The following is an 18,017-nucleotide window of genomic DNA, read 5'->3' as shown; positions in this document are numbered from 1 at the left end:
TTTCTCAATGTTTTTGTCAACTTAGTTCTGTACTTCATTTGTTTTCCCATTACACCAGTGTTACTTTTTTTAGAATTCTCCTGTAGCACTACATTTCAAAGGCCTCTAATATCCTCATTGTGACTACTGAAAGGGTACACACCTCTGAACTATACAATATTGTAGTACTGAAATGACCATACATAACATTTGACCAAGCTTTTTTTTTTTCAAATTTAAATTAGTGTCCTTTTGTTGCAGGTTACATACATTATTGGCTTTTTTTGGTTGCCTGAAAAATATTCACCTAATATTTATTCCCCTTTTTCCCTCCTCCAGTACGAACCCTTTCCTGTATGTTGCGCTCACGGGTGTCATGGACGCATCTGCTATTCTCACAATTACACCTCTCACGACCCGACTGGGCAGACGCATCATTGTCGGGATGGGTCTGTTTGTGGGCGGCATTTTAATTTTGCTGGACCTGCTTGTCCCAGTATGTAAGTTGTCATTTTTGTTGAATCACTTTATCTTAAATTAATAGTTACAGTAACACTTGTTGATTTTATTTATATTTTATTACTGGAAAGTTCTTAATTTTTTGCTGGTTATTTGATGCTGACGACTAAACTGTAGTAGAGAACAAACATTACCTATTTTCTTATATATTCTCTGAACAGATACTGTATTAGTAAAGCTAAATTATGTGCTTAACTCCTTCACTACACTACATGGATGCCACTTTTAGTACTGTATGTTATTTTGTTAATGCCAGACGATTTTATTCAGCACAGAGGAGATCCCATACACAAGGGGTTAAATAATCAACCATACACACACACTGTGTTCATAGAGTGGCTGTTAAGATATAATTTTCAATATTCCAGACTATTCTTGGCTCAAGTGGGTGCTGGTGATGGGAGGATTCTTATTGGTGGCTGGATCATTCCAAGTAAGTTCTTGCTTTACGATCTCCATAAATTTTGATAATGATGAATCTTTCCACTCTCTCCTCCCACAACTAGTTGTGCTTTAATTGTAACAATGGTGCAAGCAGCTTCAAAAGTTAGTTGGATTTTCTCTACTTTGACCATTGAAAGCTCTTAAATTTGATGTCATAGTTTTTATCATATGGTGAAAGAGTTACTAAAAAGTTCACATCTCTTAACAATGATTTTTCACTCATATCGAACGTTAAGTCTTTAATAATGACCTAAATGTACAGTATTCTGAAATACCTGTACAGTAATTCCCAGAGAAAGAATAATGGAATTATAAACAATAATACAACATTATCACACATATCAGATGAATAGCCATCAATGCAATTTATCTTATCTTGCAGGTAAATTTCGTATATGCACCAGAACTGTTTCCAACAGAAACTCGGACACGAGGCTTTGCTTTTGTCAACATGATAGGCAGCCTTGGGTTCATATGTGCCCCCCTTGTCACAGACATATTGGTAAGTCACTTACAGTATACAGTATAGTACAGAACAGTATCTCGATTTGTAATGTCATATAAGGTATTGTACTAATTCAATCTTCTGTTAATGAGAATGGAGTAAGATTATGAGATTAAACCTCTTAATTAGATCTATGAAATTATCAAGGGAGCTTCAAAGTTATCGCAAATTTATTTTATAAATCATAATGTGGCAATTGAGGCCATGCAAGAACCTAGTAGGATAGTGAAGCCATCAGGGGACATGAAGACACACAAGTGTTTCATAGGTATACGTAAGTGCTTGGTGTATGGAGTAAATCACAGTAGTTTCATGAGAAAGTGAAGATAATTATTTATTGGCTATTTTTCTGTTTACAGGGTCAGCACACTTGGTGGGGATCGAGTGTGGTCTTTGGATGTTCTGGCATTCTTGGGAGTCTTATGCTAATATTTCTCCCAGAGACAAACCATCAACCCCTCCCTGAAACACTGCAAGATGTAGAAGACAGAAGAAGAGCAGCTAAAAATAAATCTAAAAAGTCTGGTGTGGAAAACGAAGCTTATCAAAATAGTGAATAAAATAGAGTATGAAACTAGAATACTGTATACATACTGTTTTTGTTAAATTATATAGAAACAATATATTTTATTCAAATGCAATTCATGTGTAAAGTTAAAACGGATGACTGGAAAGTAATGACAAACGGCCCTAGAGTTTTAAAAGCAACTTATTTCCAGAATCATCACATTTATATTTTGGTTATGTAATACTGTGCCAACTCTGTACTACCTGTCCATACAATCACCATCCATTAATTCAATAATTTCTTCTTTAACTTCACTTTCAATCCCAGCACGTGTAGATAAATGGACCAATGAGAGACCAGGAATGTATGGGACATGGGTGATAAGTTTCCAGCCAAACCTTCCCACATCTGACATGTTGAATAGTGAGGTCATGTGTGTGTCTTTGGCATTCAGGGCACAAGTTCCTCACAGTATTGAAGTAAGACACTTGTGGTTGAAAACTCACTTTAAAACTACTGGCTGTGTTATAACTTTCCAATCACCCTTCATAAAATAGGCAGATATTTAGTAGTGTACTGAGTTATGGTGCTGAGAGAGGCAGATATTTAGTACGTACTAAGTTATGGTGTTGAGAGAGGTAGATATTCAGTACATACTAAGTTATGGTACTGAGAGAGGTAGATATTCAGTACATACTAAGTTATGGTGCTGAGAGAGGGAGATATTTAGTACGTACTAAGTTATGGGGCTGAGAGAGGTAGATATTCAGTACATACTAAGTTACGGGGCTGAGAGAGGCAGATATTTAGTACGTACTAAGTTATGGTACTGAGGTAGATATTCAGTACAGTACTAAGTTATGGTGCTGAGAGAGGCAGACACAAAAGGTGAATATTATACAGCCTGACACCCTACATAGTGTAAGTTATAGTGTATATATGTTCGGAAACCTTTATCAATACATTATACATTTTCCTTATACAGCACTGTCTGTGCATTCACTCATCATACATCTCCCGTATTATTTTTCTCGTCTTGTGTGTTTTCATGTTCATAGCTAATTGTATTTTTGTTTTCATCAATCGTCTCTTAGCTTTCTTTTCATCAATTGCGGATTTAACTCTCCTTAGTGTTTACAGTTTGTGATTTATATGTTAATTATTGATGAATATTGTATTGTTAACCCTTCGAGAACGCATCTTTTGATGTTTCACTTGGCAAAGGTCAGATGATTTTATTCAGCTTAGAGAGGACCCCAAACACAAGGAGTTAGACAACTGTGTCTTCCATACCGTTACCTTGGTCAACAACGACGTGCTTTTTGCCTTTCAAGAGTGACCGAGACGAACAAAGTCAGAATGACATATTTAAAGACAAACATTGTTGAAGATAATAATGACGATGTATATATTAAAAAGAACTGAGGAATTTTATTTTTTATTCATCTTTCTTACCCGTAGAACACTAACTCTCAAATGAGTCCCAGTGCACTATGACCCGGATGACAAGAACAAACAAAAACTAGCACTGGTTAAAAGAAAATCTAATTACGTACACTACTGCATAAAAAAATTCTAGTGATTCTTATACAGTAGTTCCTCAGAATTTTACAATTTGAGTAAGTTGTGTTAATTAAAAAGCTTGAATTAATTTAATACCGGTACATACAGAATATTTTAAACGTGAAATACGTTGTGCCCGTAAGTTTTAAATCACCCTTATATAATTTTATCAATAATACTGCAGCCTCCAGATTGTCATGACATGTGACGTTGAAAGTAAATACATGGTGAATGCCATTACCTACCTGGCAAAGTCAAGCATACCAAGACCAATGTTACTACAGAATTCTAGAATATTCTGAATACCCTGTACAGTATATTAAATTATTTCAAAGCTCATTAACTTATACTAATTACTCAAATTTTAATATTCTGAACCCAGATCCTTAACCAGCATGTAAAAGAACACCTTTGTATGAATTTAGAGCATAATCCATGTTTTGACCTCATATGTCATTATTTTCACAATAAAATGCCTTTTCTCTGGAAAAGGAAAACTAACGTTAGTTTTCAGTTTCCAGAGAAAAGGCATTTGCTATGTACATTCTAAATGAACATCTTCCGCGAAATGTCAACGACTGCTCATCCACCATTACATTCTTTCCTGGCACATAATTGTCCTTGCAATGCTCCATGAACTTGTCCCACACAGCCCACACTAGATCAAACCTGTCTGTTTTCACCCTCTCCACCCGTGTATTTGGATCATCAAATCGGAGGCATCGTGTTAAAAACTTAGAAATGACACTGTTCTTTTGGCACTTAGTTTGCTAAGTTATTTGGCACCTCTGGGCCCATGATTGGCCAATTTTGCACTTCTAAATAACACGAATCTTCCTTCTTTCATTTTGAAAGACATGCTAAATATATATTTTTTAGTTGCTGCAGTGTAGAAGCAACAATTAAAATTTATTACTTGGTTGGCTACACTAAACTATCACTACAGTACAACCGTTCAACAAATATATTTAATTTTCTTTTGCAATGCAGAATACCAAGTGTCTATTTTCGTTTTATTATCTACTATGTTTGTCTACAGTCTATTTTAAATATTTTGTAATTTTTAAAAAATTGTATTGATTAAAAATAAAATAATTGTAATTGGATATATTTTGTCATACTGTACCTTTAAATTTTTTAGCGATCTGGAAACCTTTGTTTTTTCATGAGTGGCATCACCAATAGCGACCTGCCGTCCAGTAAGGGTTGGGTAGACTTTGCACCTTCCACCTTGAGTGCATCATGAACATTTGTCCGGGACTGTACTTCTGGTCCGATCCTGACTCAGGTGAGTTCTTGTCTTAATGAAACACCTGGCCTGAAAGAAAGTTACAAGTAAGGTGTCAATTTAACTTATCACATTTTATGATTTTTAACTTTATTTTACTGTAGTGTTCATAATCTTACACACAAAACAATGAAAAAAAAAATCATATAACACATCTTGATCTCAAGTAGTTCACCAGGGTGTTGAAATCATCTATGTTAAGAATTTTAGTTTATCTAATGGTTGTTCTTAATATACACTGCTAAAAATATCTATTAAATGTTTAGTTCTTTAAGGTTATAGCATATGGGAGTACTGAAGGCTTTTAAATGATGGCCTTCTTGTTAAATCACAGTACAGTACTGTGCACTACCAGGTAAATCTAAAGTTACGGGAATACAGTAGTAACGAACAACTATAGACCGGTGAGCCTGACCAGCATAATATGTAAACTACTTGAGAGTATTATCAGAGATGCCGCAATGGAACATCTAATACGAAACAACCTTGTAAAAGATTGCCAACACGGTTTTATGCCGGGGCGCTCTTGCTTAACACAATTGCTCAAGGTATTGGATATTTGGACCCATATTCTGGAACGGGGTGGTAATATCGACAATATTTACCTAGATTTTGCCAAGGCTTTCGACAGTGTGCCTCACGAAAGGCTGAAAATCAAACTGGAAGGGTACGGAATTCGGGGAAATGTCCTAGTGTGGATAGAAGACTTTCTACATGACCGCAAGCAGTGTGTGGTGATTAATGGCACGAAATCGTCATCTGTACCTGTAACAAGTGGGGTACCACAGGGCAGTGTATTGGGCCAGCTGTTGTTTGTTTGTTTCATAAATGACATGCCTGACATTGTACACTCCTCCATACAAATGTTTGCCGATGACGCCGTTATTTCGGGAAATTAAGAACCAAGCGGACTGTGAAGAGCTGCAGTAGGACCTCTGTGGGCTCCAGGAATGGTCGAAGAAATGGCTGCTGAGATTCAATGTCACGAAGTGTAAGAGGATGCACCTGGGGCGTACCAACAGTAAGGAGGCGTATCATATGTCCCAACGGGATGAAGAAACTGCACTAGTTAAGACTGTGTGAGAAGGACCTAGGTGTGTATGTTGACAATGAGCTGAAGTTCTCGGGCCATTGTGAGAAGAAGGTAAATCAGGCAAATAAATTATTGGGTCTTACAAGAAGGTCGTTCAGATATCTAGACGGTCCGTCCCTCGTAACGATCTTCAGGAGTGAAGTGCTTCCCCAACTGGAGTACTGTCACCCCATCTGGTCCCCGAGATATGCTAGGGACTGTCAGTTGGTTGAAAATGTTCAAAGGAGGGCCACCAAACTGGTGCCTGCACTTCGGCACCTCAGCTACCCTGAGAGATTGGAGCGCCTGAACTTGCCTAGCTTATAATACAGACGGGCAAGGGGGGACCTAGTTGAGGTGTATAAGCATCTCAGGGGGCACTACTCAGTTGAGTGTCCTCACTTGGAGCTGGCGGACGCTCGCCCCACAAGGGGTCACAGCTCAAGATTGAAGAAGCCGCAAGTCCAGAAAACCGTGAGGGCAAACTTTTTCGGAGTGAGGGTTGTAAACTCTTGGAACAATCTACCAGAGAGTGTTGTGACAGCACCGAGTGTGAGCTCTTTGGTGAAGAAGATAAATGAAAAGAGACGTGACAGATCGCCCAAGCGGCTAACAAGCCGATCAGTGGCGAAGAGGATAAAAGTAAAAAGTAAAAAGTAATAAAATGTACAGTATCTTCCAATGGATTCTACAGCATGAAAAAATTAATTGGCAATCATTTCAATGTTGCAAGTTAATTAAGGAGCAGGTGCAGGTGAATTTGAGTTTTATCAAATACAATATATTAGAGAAGGTTGTGTTGCTATTTTACTTTATCCTCTTCAACCAACACCTCAGTAACTTGAAGACATGCACACACACACAATGTCACAACATAGATACTGTAGCTAGGCAGGTTCATATTTCTGAACTTAAGATCATAAACACTCATCTATATTTAAAGGAAAAATGTTTAATAATTAAGAATTACAATATCTGCTTGTACAAACTTGCTTATTTCTCTGTAATAAATTTCTTTCTCTTAGCTATCACACTGACACAACTGCCAACAATCGTCGTCCAGATGTGTACAGAATTGAGAGGACGTGCTCGTGTTGAAAATGCGGCAGAGAACTTAATAGTGAACAAAAATTATTTGTTTCAGTGACAAATGCTCATACTCTTACAGCAAGAGAAGATATAAAATTACACAATGCCACTTCAAGAAAAGTGCTTTCACTGGTACCTGATATTAAAGCAAGTTCTTTCTGCTTTATATGTCAGGGGTCTGGGAAGTTTGTTAAGGTTAGGTAGGTTTGGTTGGGTCATGTTGGTTAGGTCAGGTTCTGTTAGGTTTTATGCATTACTTCCATTTTCTTAATTAGTATCATGCAAATAACAACTTGAGAAATTTTGGTGGAATTCCATTATTAATTTCTGGTCCTATCCGTCTCCTCCACCATTACTTATATTTTTTAACATCACTTTACTTACAGTATAGTATTTACATTATTTGTTATGAATGGGATACTAATGTTGTTTTAACCTCAGGTAACCTTTGGAATTAACACTGATCTGACTTACAAACAGGGTTCAAGAACATAATCCATTCATAACTCTGGGACTGCCTGCAATATAATGTATTGTTAATTAGTTTTTTATCCTTAACTTTAGAGCTGTGGTTGGTCAAAACTACAAATTGACCGACCTATGAAAAAAATATCTACCAGGTGAAGCCCTAGACAAGGCTATCCAGAACAATGGAAGGATCCTACACACACCACTAGTCTCCTTCCCTCACTATAGCCACCTCTAGGGGTCCGACTAATTACCCAAATGTACCCAAATATAGCCGGAATGAAGACAAATAATGGTCCTAGATGAATAAATCGGACTGCCAATCACTTCTCGACTAGTATTTGGTGTCAGAAAGTCACAAAAAATTGGAAAACTTACTTTAATCTGAGTTAATAGATCACGTGCATGTACCGACGGAGCGAGGAATTACCCAAATGTACCCAAATGTAGTAGTCGCAATGAAGTCAAATAATGGTCCTAGATGAATAAATCGGACTGCCAATCACTTCTCGACTAGTATTTGGTGTCACGAAGTCACAAAAAATTGGTAAACTTAATTTAATCTGAGTTAATAGATCAAGTGCATGTACCTAACCTAATCTAATCTAACCTAACCTCGACTAGTATTTGGTGTCACGAAGTCACAAAAAATTGGTAAACTTAATTTAGTCTGAGTTAATAGATCAAGTGCATGTACCTAATCTAATCTAATCTAATCTAATCTAATCTAATCTAATCTAATCTAATCTAACCTAACCTAACACAACTCATTAAATTAAGTTTACCAATTCTTTTTTTACTTTATGACACCAAATAATAATCGAGAAGTGATTCACAGCCCGAATTACGCTTGTACGACCATCATTTGACTTCATTGCAGCTACATTTGGCTACATTTGGGTAATTCCTCGCTCCGTCGGTACATGCACGCGATCTATTAACACAGATTAAAGTAAGTTTTCCAATTTTTTGTGACTTTCTGACACCAAATACTAGTCGAGAAGTGATTAACAGTCCGATTTATTCATGTAGGACCATTATTTGACTTCATTGCGACTATATTTGGCTACATTTGGGTAATTAGTCGGACCGACCTCTAGTACAGGACTCTGGTGCATAGTTCATGATTAATCAACAACTATAACGAAATTTCTATACAACATACACAGTGGATATTTTGCAATGACCGGCTAAGTTTCTACTAATGCTATTTTACCGTGAGTGCACTCTGATTGGATAAGTACTTTCTGTTTAATATGAAGGGGGTCTGCCCCCTGGCTAGGAAGTTGGGTAAGGTTAGGTAGGTTTCTTTGGTTGGTTAGGTCAGGTTCTATTAGGTTCTAGTAAATGTCGCCTCTTTTATAATGATAAATTTCCATACCCAACAGAAATATGGTTAGGTATGTTTACAGCTACACAGCAATCATCTCAAGGCAAAATAAATGCCAAATGCCATCAGTCATGGTCAACTATAGATCTCGCGCTGTTCGCTGGTAATGGACGATGAGCCAATCATAGCGCACTCACGGTAAAATAGCATGAGTAGGAACTTAGCCAATCACGGAAAAATATCTACTACCTAAAACATAACTTCTTTCGTACCTTATTTTAGGTTATATTAGCATTAGGTTGTTTGTCATCAAGTGAAATAAGCTGTTCGGGTCTAACCTTCAAGCCGCCTCTTGTCTAAAGGTTGAACATGAGTTGACCCCTTACCTAGTCATTGTGTACCCCGACCTTGTTATGTCCCGCTACCTAAAAAGTAACGATGGTACAATAGACGATACCTAGAAATCAAAATAGGCGACAGACACAACGACTTGGTAAGACAGGAGGTGACTATGTACAAGATCGTCCTGCAGGGAACTCAATAAGGCTAATATACAGGACTGTCATAACACACACGGACGAGCAAGAGGATACAGAGACATACATGATCAAATGAGGCTAACAAAATCCCCAATTAAAAATGTCCACATATAATCTAACCTTAATAAGCTGGAGTCAGTCCAAACTTCACTTTTCAAATGGTACGAACATTTGCCTCCGAATCAGTGTTACCAAACCGCGGTAGATAGCCCTCAAAAGGCGCCGCAACCTTAAATATAGCCCAAATATTATGACTTAAAGCCTGCCGTTGCACTCTCCTATAACAGTTAATACAAAATATTATCGCCACTATTATGAATTTAAATTTAATTTAGTGAATTATTGACATAGTGCGTTAAAAAACGACGTAATACAAAGAATGAACACTGAATTCTCTTCCCATATGATAAAGTGAACACTATTTTTTTTATAAAATTATCGAAGGAAATGCAATTACATTTTTACCAGTTTGCCGGATGAAAACACCACATAAAATAAATCAGTTTTTTTTTTTACCAATTTGTTGAAAATAGTATTTTTTTCTTTATCAGACACATGCATTAAATAGTCAAAAAATGATAAAAGTAAGAATAGAAACATATCCCCTTTTAATCAGACACTCCATACAAATGTTTGTGGATGACGCCAAGTTATTTCGGGAAATCAAGAACCAAGCGGACTGTGAAGAGCTGCAGAAATTATCTCTGTGAGCTCCAAGAATGGTCGAAGAAATGACTGCTGAGATTCAGGATGCACCTGGGGCGTACCAACGGTAAGGAGGCGTATCATATGTCCCAACTGGGTGAAGAAACTGCACTATATGAGACTGAATGTGAAAAGGACCTAGGTGTGTATGTTGACAATGAGCTGAAGATCTCGGGCCATTGCGAGAAGAAGGTAAATCAGGCAAATAAATTATTAGGTCTTAAAATTGCTTCCCCCCTTTTTGTCAAGACCAGACGTGACCAACACTGGAGCAGGTTCAGGAACATTCAGGAGCCGGTGCATGCCCAGTACTTGCCAACAGTGCTTAACATAGACGTGACCGATCGTCCAAGCGGCTAACGAGCCGATCGGTGGTGAAGAGAATAAAAGTAAAAAGTAATGAAGTCTGACAGATTGACTGTCCGTCAACTTCTGGGGCTTTGCTTGGTACCTGTCTGACAGCCATTAAGTCCCCCCCCCCCAGTGAGAGCGTGGGATAGGAAATTACTATACTGTAGATCTTATTTCATTCTAAAATTAAAATTACTCAATGATTGTAAATCAGTAAATGAACAGATAAATGAGCAGTCATGTGCTTTCCTTTATTACCAATAATCCTGAAAAAAAATTAAATGTTCATTCATAAAGACTGCTGGAAAAACAGCTGCCGCGGTTTTCTTTTTCAAAAGTAGCCCAATTGGGCGGGTAAACCATGGGTTTGGCACCACTGATTCTGATACGTAAATATTATAAGAGAAGAGAAACTTTTGGTGTTATTCTGGCAGCGAGTGTTGGCAATGACAGCAACTGAGATTATAACCAACAGATGGTAGTTTATTTGTTTTTATTATGAATATATTCGACAATTTATTATTATATACCAATGTTATTATCTACCGCATGCTCAAAAGGAAAATTACAAAAGATATTATTAATAATAATGATTAAATAATAATAGTAATAATGATGTAATAATAATAATAATAATAATAATAATAATAATAATGACTATGTTTCAGAGACAATTATATAATAAAAATAAACATAGAAGGAAACATATTAATGATAGTTACAAAAGTAATCATACATGAGGCGCCCAGGTATCCCATCTTCCTCAGGGTTACAACTCTTACGTAATACCAAGAGATTCACAGCAATAACCTGGACTTGTGATTTTTGAAGTGTAAATTATTATGGGCTTGTGCATTATTTAGTACAATGATTTGCATGTTGTTAGAGATCTCAAGCTTTTGTATTTTCTTTTATCATTTCACCATTTATCTTACGAAACGTTTGGGTAGGTGGTCTGTTCATTGTTACTTTTTTTATGATCTTTATTGTCAAGTTTTAGTAAAAGTGTTTGGTAGTCACACTGAATGATAAATCGCCTTCTCACATTTGTCCCGGGTCAGGGATTGAACACAGGAGATACTCGTGAGAGATACGTCTGTACCGCTGTACTACTAATACACCAGGTGTATATTTTTGCCTTGCCCTTAGCTTATTTCACCTTTTGATTAAACACCATAACACCACCTGGGAGAGTTAGTCAGGTTAGGTTAGATAGGCTTGGTTAGGTTAGGTTGGTTAATATCAAGGTGAAATAAGTTGAGGGAACTAATTATTCAGGTGATCCAGTGTAATATGGTAACATACACCAAGGCTTCACACTTTCATCACAACTCTTCACTAACCGACGACACGATATCTTTCCAAACTCAGGTACCAACTTACCCTCATATATATTACAGCAACTAATACCTAAGGGTCTCCATGTTGCCTGCGTTATTCTTTTTCCTCGAGGAAGTAGCAAAAGTAGAGTCTCGGTATAGTTTCAGCGTCATTCTGGCCGCCATCTGTGGGTTTACCTTCATACTCGAGTGAGTCAGTAAAGAGATATTCTCAAGTCACCAGTTTAGGGAGAAAGTATCACCCAGCACCAACACCAGTGGGAGTCGTTCTATGATGCGACTGTCTCTCTTAGATTGCACTTATACAAACATTAATAAAATATAAACTTAATGGCTGCTAATTTGAATACATATAACCCATGACCGACCGCTCCAGATATTTTTGGCGCGCGCGTACGATCAATCTTACCCGCCCGATGAATTATGTTATTCGTATATAGTATTATCTACATTATCAGGGGCTATCCAAGTAAATATTGCATTCCATTTCAATCACGGTTCATATTTAAGTAAAAACTGGTATCACTTTCCATACCATCCAACTAATTATATGTATTATGCAGTGCAAATATGCAGACACGGCAGTTATATTTGCTAATTACTGTTAATGTTATTGTAATCTGAATAATGATGTAAAAACGTCATCACTTTAGTACACAGAGTGAGGATTTTCTTTTTATTTATCATTAGGATCCCTTAAGAGATAATGGCGGAAGGATGAGGCTGTTGAGTTTTAGTTTTGTTTTTTACTCTTGTCAACTACTCGACGCCAACAACGTAAATACAGTACCGCCATACTGGTGGTCAACGAGGAATACAGCACTCACAAGTCACAACCTCCTCACGTCCAAACATCACAACCTTCTCAACTTACCTCATTTTTTACCACAATTTAACTCATTTTACCTATATTTTCCTAATTGTCCTCATTTTTATCCCATTCTACCTCATTTTACCCCATTTTCGTGATTTTTACATCTGGTTTTCCTCATTTTCTACGTGAAGATTACCCACCCTCACGCTAACCGAACCTTACTCAACCCTTAAGGTATCGTTAATCCTAAGGTGAAATAAGCTAGAGGGTTAATCAGGTTAGGTTAAATATATACTGTTTATATAAAGTTTAAAATATATCAGAATTAGTAAGACTTTTCTAGTCCATGTTATGTGTAATCTTGTTTGCTGTTTGCACCAATCGCCTTACTGTTTACCATTGTTTGTACACCTCCACTGTATGTATATCCACACTGCCTGTATTCGTTTTTTTTTGGTATACCTACACGGTCTATGTATATTCTATACCTGCATTGCTTATATACATGCTTAATCAATGTAAACATGTATGGCGATTTTACTGAATATCTATCTGTCTATTTATCTATCTATCTATCTCACTCATCACGGTAACTTAACACACGGAGTCATTAAGATATTCAACCAATTAATGTTTTTAATTTTCAAACACAATTACGAGAGATTTATAATTAATATTTGATTAGTTGACGGCCATAATTAATTTACCTCTAGTTTACCTTTAATATTTAATTACTATGTTTCATTAGACAAAAGAATATTGGCTATTGTCAATATTCTCTGTACACACACACAGACACACACACACACACACCTGAGGCGTGAACGGGCCGGGGGTGCAGTGAAGCGCCTGTAATATAAGCGGGCCGAGAGGGAGAAAAATTCTTTCAGTGGGTCAGTCAGTCAAGTTAAGCGTTCATACATCTGATTAACACAGGTAGGAATTTTTGTACGGTCACAAAACTATAATAAAATATGATGCATTTTCTTGTTCTAATATGTATTGATTGAAAATTTTCTTCATAAAATTTTTGGTGTATGTATGAATCACTTTTTTCCGTGTATATTGTTAACTTCTTGTCGCTCATCACATCTTCCCCGCGCCGCGTGTCGACCTGCTGCCAGGCGTAGCGTGTAAACTTTGCATATTGAAGTGTGGTTGTGAAGGGAGGAGGCGGTGGTGCTGGCCCACAATGGCGGGTGTCAGGACGATCATGTGCCGCGGCTTGAAGTGGAAAACTTTCATCTGATGCTCTTGTCCCTTGTGCATGCATTATGAATGAACGAGGCACGCGTCACGCTTTTTGTCCCGCGGTTTCGATGTAATCTTTTCAGTTTTCTGCAATATTTATACATTATTTTTTGTTGATAGGATTATTGACGCATTACTATTTACTTATACTTAAACTGTTTGATGTTTAGAGATATTTGGAGAACATAACGTCTTAGGGGGGCGACCAAGTCAAGGCCACTATAACTCCCCCGAACACATCCCTTTCCGCTGCTGTCCAAATTGATCCTAACGTAAAGCTACAAGCTGATTGGCGATGCTGCGGATCACCAAGTGTGACCTGATCCAATTAGGACCAATCAAAGCTGGCGATATAAGCCGGACGGATGAGTGGCCCGTCAAACAACCAATCAGTAATTGTTGATGATTGATTGACGTGTGCGACAGTTACTCATACCGTCCCTTCATCACTCTCCCTCCCTCTCTCCACCACTCTCCCTCATTTCCTCCCCCACTCACCATCACTCCCTCCACCACTAACCCAGCAGCTTCGTGGTTTAGTCATCAATATACATCAGTGTAGTTAGCTAGACAACCCTCACAACCGCACTCAACCATGGTTAGGTTAGGTTAAGTTAAGGTTAGGTCAGTTTATGTTAGGTTAAGATCACGTTAGCTTGTTAGGTTAAGATTACGGTAAGGTAACGTCGCCACCTATCCCCAGGTATCGCTAGGTTGTTAAATCATCAGGTGAAATTAGTTGGGGTGGCCAATCTTCATGTGATCCTTCCTCCATCTGTATTGTAAAATTATTTGGAGATGAAGAGCATAATACTTACCTTACAGACACTACATTCACGAAGATAAAACGATTACACACACACACACACACACACATACACGCACACACACACACACACACACACACGCACACACACACACACACACACACACTTATCATTGGTAAACGCATGCATACACTTATATGCATCTAGACATATTCAAGTACATCTATTTCTCTCGTATATTTAGACTATAAATGCACTTATATACTCATGTATACTCATAATACACATTAGTGTTTATATATTTAAGTATACTGTGGTTATACATGAACATTCAGATTTATACGACAGATTTGGGTAAATATTTTTGGGTTTTTATCTCCAATCAATAAAAAAATTCCCGCCAAACCAAAAAAAAAACCTTTCCCGCCAAACCACAAAAAAAATCTTTTCCCGCCAAACCACAAAATTTCCCCGCCAAACCACAAAACCTTCTGCCAAAAACACAAAAACCTTTTCCGCCAAAACCACAAAAACCTTTCCCGCCAAACCAAAAAAACCAAACCAAAAAACCTTCCCGCCAAAACTGCAACGACAACCCTTCCCACCAAATCACAACAACAATAGCTTTTCCCGCCAAACCACAACAATAACAACCTTTCCTGCCAAACCACAAAAAAAAACCTTTCCCGCCAAACCACAAAAAAAACCTTTCCCGCCAAACCACAAAAAAACCTTTCCCGCCAAACCACAAAAAAAACCTTTCCCGCCAAACCACAAAAAAAAACCTTTCCCGCCAAACCACAACAATAACAACCTTTCCCGCCAAACCACAACAATAATAACCTTTCCCGCCAAAGCTAATCGCTGGCCGACGGATGGAAAATAGGTGACCGTGAGATGGCAACAACGCGCCTGGCAACCTAAGTAAAACCTTTCTTGATTTTTATTGAATTACGACATGAGCTGAACACGGCCAATCTTCCATTATTATGCTGGACAGAAGGGTTTTATTGAATTGCTCTCTGTATTAGATTTGTGTGTTTTATTTTTATTATTTTTATGGGGGACAATAATACACAGTTGCGGTGTTTGGATTGCAATTTTTCCCGCCATTTTTAGTCAAGTTCATTTTTTGTCGTCATATTCAGATGAGTAATTTTTTTGCCTTGATTCATACATACATACATATTTTATTTATTCAATTAACTATTTTTTTTACGTATTATTGAATAAACTTAAACAAATCTCTTATTTCCGATATTTATTTTTTTCTTCTTTCGGAATTTTTTTTATTGTTTGTTGTGTTTTAATTCATTATTCTTTCTTACTCTAGTAGTTTCTTGTGTTTATTTTGCATATGTTTCTATTTATGCAACTTTCCTCTCTTCTCTCTCTCATTGCTATCTCCCTCACTTAGCCTCCTTCTCTCCCTCACTAGACGTCTTACCCTCCTTCACCCCCCCTCTCTCCCTTCCTCCTACCTTCACTCCCTCACCCCGCTTCCTTCCTTCCTCTATCTCACTTACTCTCTCCCTCCTTCAACACATCATATTCTCCTTCCTTCCTTCCTTCCATCACACCCACCATCCACCTTCCCCAATACCTCACACCCACCATCCACCTTCCCCAATACCACACACCCACCATCCACCTTCCCCAATACACACACCCACCATCCACCTTCCCCAATACCACACACCCACCATCCACCTTCCCCACACCACACACCCACCATCCACCTTCCCCAATACCACACCCACCATCCACCTTCCCCAATACCTCACACCCACCATCCACCTTCTACCATACACCCACCATCCACCTTCCCCAATACCTCACACCCACCATCCACCCCCAATTTCTACCATCCATCTGTCCACCCCCCCTCTTCCACCACCTCCCCGTCGCCACATAACCCCCTCCATTTGGCCAGGTTCGGACGCCGCGGTCTATTGGCTCTCACAAATAGAGCAAACACAGTCCGGGGCGGGCGAATCTGGTTAAATAATGAGACGGCAACAAAGTGGAAAAGAAACAGCAGAGATTGGCAGGGAAAACAGTGGAGGGATTACGGCCAGATGAATATTTTCTTCTCTATTGTATTTCTTGACGGAAGTTGAGGGGAGGGGAGAGGAGGAGAGGAAAGGAGGAAGGGAAAGGGGGAGGGAGGGGAGGAGGAGGGGAGGAAGGAGGAGGGGAGAGGAGGAGAGGAAAGGAGGAAGAGGGAAGGGGAGGGAGGGGAGAGGAGGAGAGGAAAGGAGGAAGAGGGAAGGGGAGGGAGGGAGGGGAGAGTGGGATGGTATTTTGTTTTGAATTTCGATTTTGTTTTTGTTTTTCTCGGGGAAGGGAAATTATTTTTGTTATTTTCTCGTCTTTCTGTTGTTGTCTTTTGGTAATTTCTTCTTTGTTTTGTTTTTTCTTGTTCTTTTGATTTATGGAATATACACTTTTTTCCGTCTATTTCCTCATCTTTTTTTTTAACCTTTTAATTCTGTTTTTCCTTTTTATTATTTTACTTTTGTTTCTATAATTTTTCTTGTATCCTGAATCTTCAATCTTTTATTTAATTTTCTTTTATTTTCAATTTCATCTTTACTGCCAATTATTATTATTTTGCCAATTTTTCGTTTTAATTGATTTTTCTTTTTAGTTTAATATTGAGTGTGTTAGGTATGTGGTCTAAGTGTGTCATGTGAGTGTGTCCTGAGTGTGTTATGTGTTTTGAGTGTTATAGAGTGTCAAGTGCGTTAAGAGTGTGTAAAGTGCGCTAAGAGTGTGTAAAGTGCGTTAAGAGTGTGTAAAGTGCGCTAAGAGTGTGTAAAGTGCGTTAAGAGTGTGTAAAGTGCGCTAAGAGTGTGTAAAGTGCGTTAAGAGTGAAGAGTGTGTAAAGTGCGCGTTAAGAGTGTGTAAAGCGTAAGAGTGTGTAAAGTGCGCTAAGAGTGTGTAAAGTGCGTTAAGAGTGTGTAAAGTGCGTTAAGAGTGTGTAAAGTGCGTTAAGAGTGTGTAAAGTGCGCTAAGAGTGTGTAAAGTGCGTCAAAAACTGGATCACAATATCTTTCAACGATACGATATATTATTTAAAAGCTCGTAAGATAGTTTAAGATTACCTCAGTGTGTTTTCGTTATTTATGACTTTATTTTTCAATTATTTAATGGTTATTTTTATTACAAAGTTAGGTAAGATTTTTTTTTTTCGTATCTTGAGAGGAAATACACTACGAGAAATTACGAAATTTTCTGATTTTTTCTTGATAAATATTAGTTAATGTTTCTCTAGTTTTATCTTAAATAAAACCAAAATTGTAATGTTTTATTAAAGTTTTAAATTTGTATATTATTATTTTTTCAGAACTTTTAAATAATTATATTAATTTTGTATCCTGAAGTGATATTAAATTACAAATAGTCGTTAACATCACGATATTTGAACGTTTAGACGATAAGGTTGAAACGATAACTAACAAAGGAATTTCGTCACTAAGTCG

General features: G+C 37.7%; 1 protein-coding gene and 1 long non-coding RNA gene across 3 annotated transcripts in view; one reads left to right on the top strand and one right to left on the bottom strand.

Annotated features, from left to right (window-relative positions):
- LOC121862916 (solute carrier family 22 member 6-A-like) overlaps positions 1-4,624 on the top strand; it is a 94,163-nt gene extending 89,539 nt beyond the window's left edge. For both annotated transcript variants that reach the window (XM_042361331.1, XM_042361329.1), the window contains exons 10-13: positions 319-479; positions 867-931; positions 1,325-1,444; positions 1,807-4,624. In XM_042361331.1, the coding sequence (XP_042217265.1) occupies positions 319-479; positions 867-931; positions 1,325-1,444; positions 1,807-1,913 (453 nt within the window). In that variant the 3' untranslated portion in view covers positions 1,914-4,624. The remainder of the gene's footprint in view (positions 1-318; positions 480-866; positions 932-1,324; positions 1,445-1,806) is intronic.
- On the bottom strand, positions 4,046-9,505 carry LOC121862918. The gene is made up of 2 exons (XR_006088294.1): positions 9,425-9,505; positions 4,046-4,836 (listed from the first exon to the last, which is right to left on the bottom strand). It is a non-coding gene; the product is annotated as an uncharacterized LOC121862918 (long non-coding RNA).
- Between the last annotated feature and the right edge of the window lie 8,512 nt (positions 9,506-18,017).

This window comes from Homarus americanus, unplaced genomic scaffold, assembly GCF_018991925.1.
Source record: "Homarus americanus isolate GMGI-L3 unplaced genomic scaffold, GMGI_Hamer_2.0 scaffold24922, whole genome shotgun sequence".
Taxonomy (NCBI): Eukaryota; Metazoa; Arthropoda; class Malacostraca; order Decapoda; family Nephropidae; genus Homarus; species Homarus americanus.
Note: the sequence above shows the minus strand (reverse complement) of the source record. Positions and strands in the feature narration are given on the sequence as shown.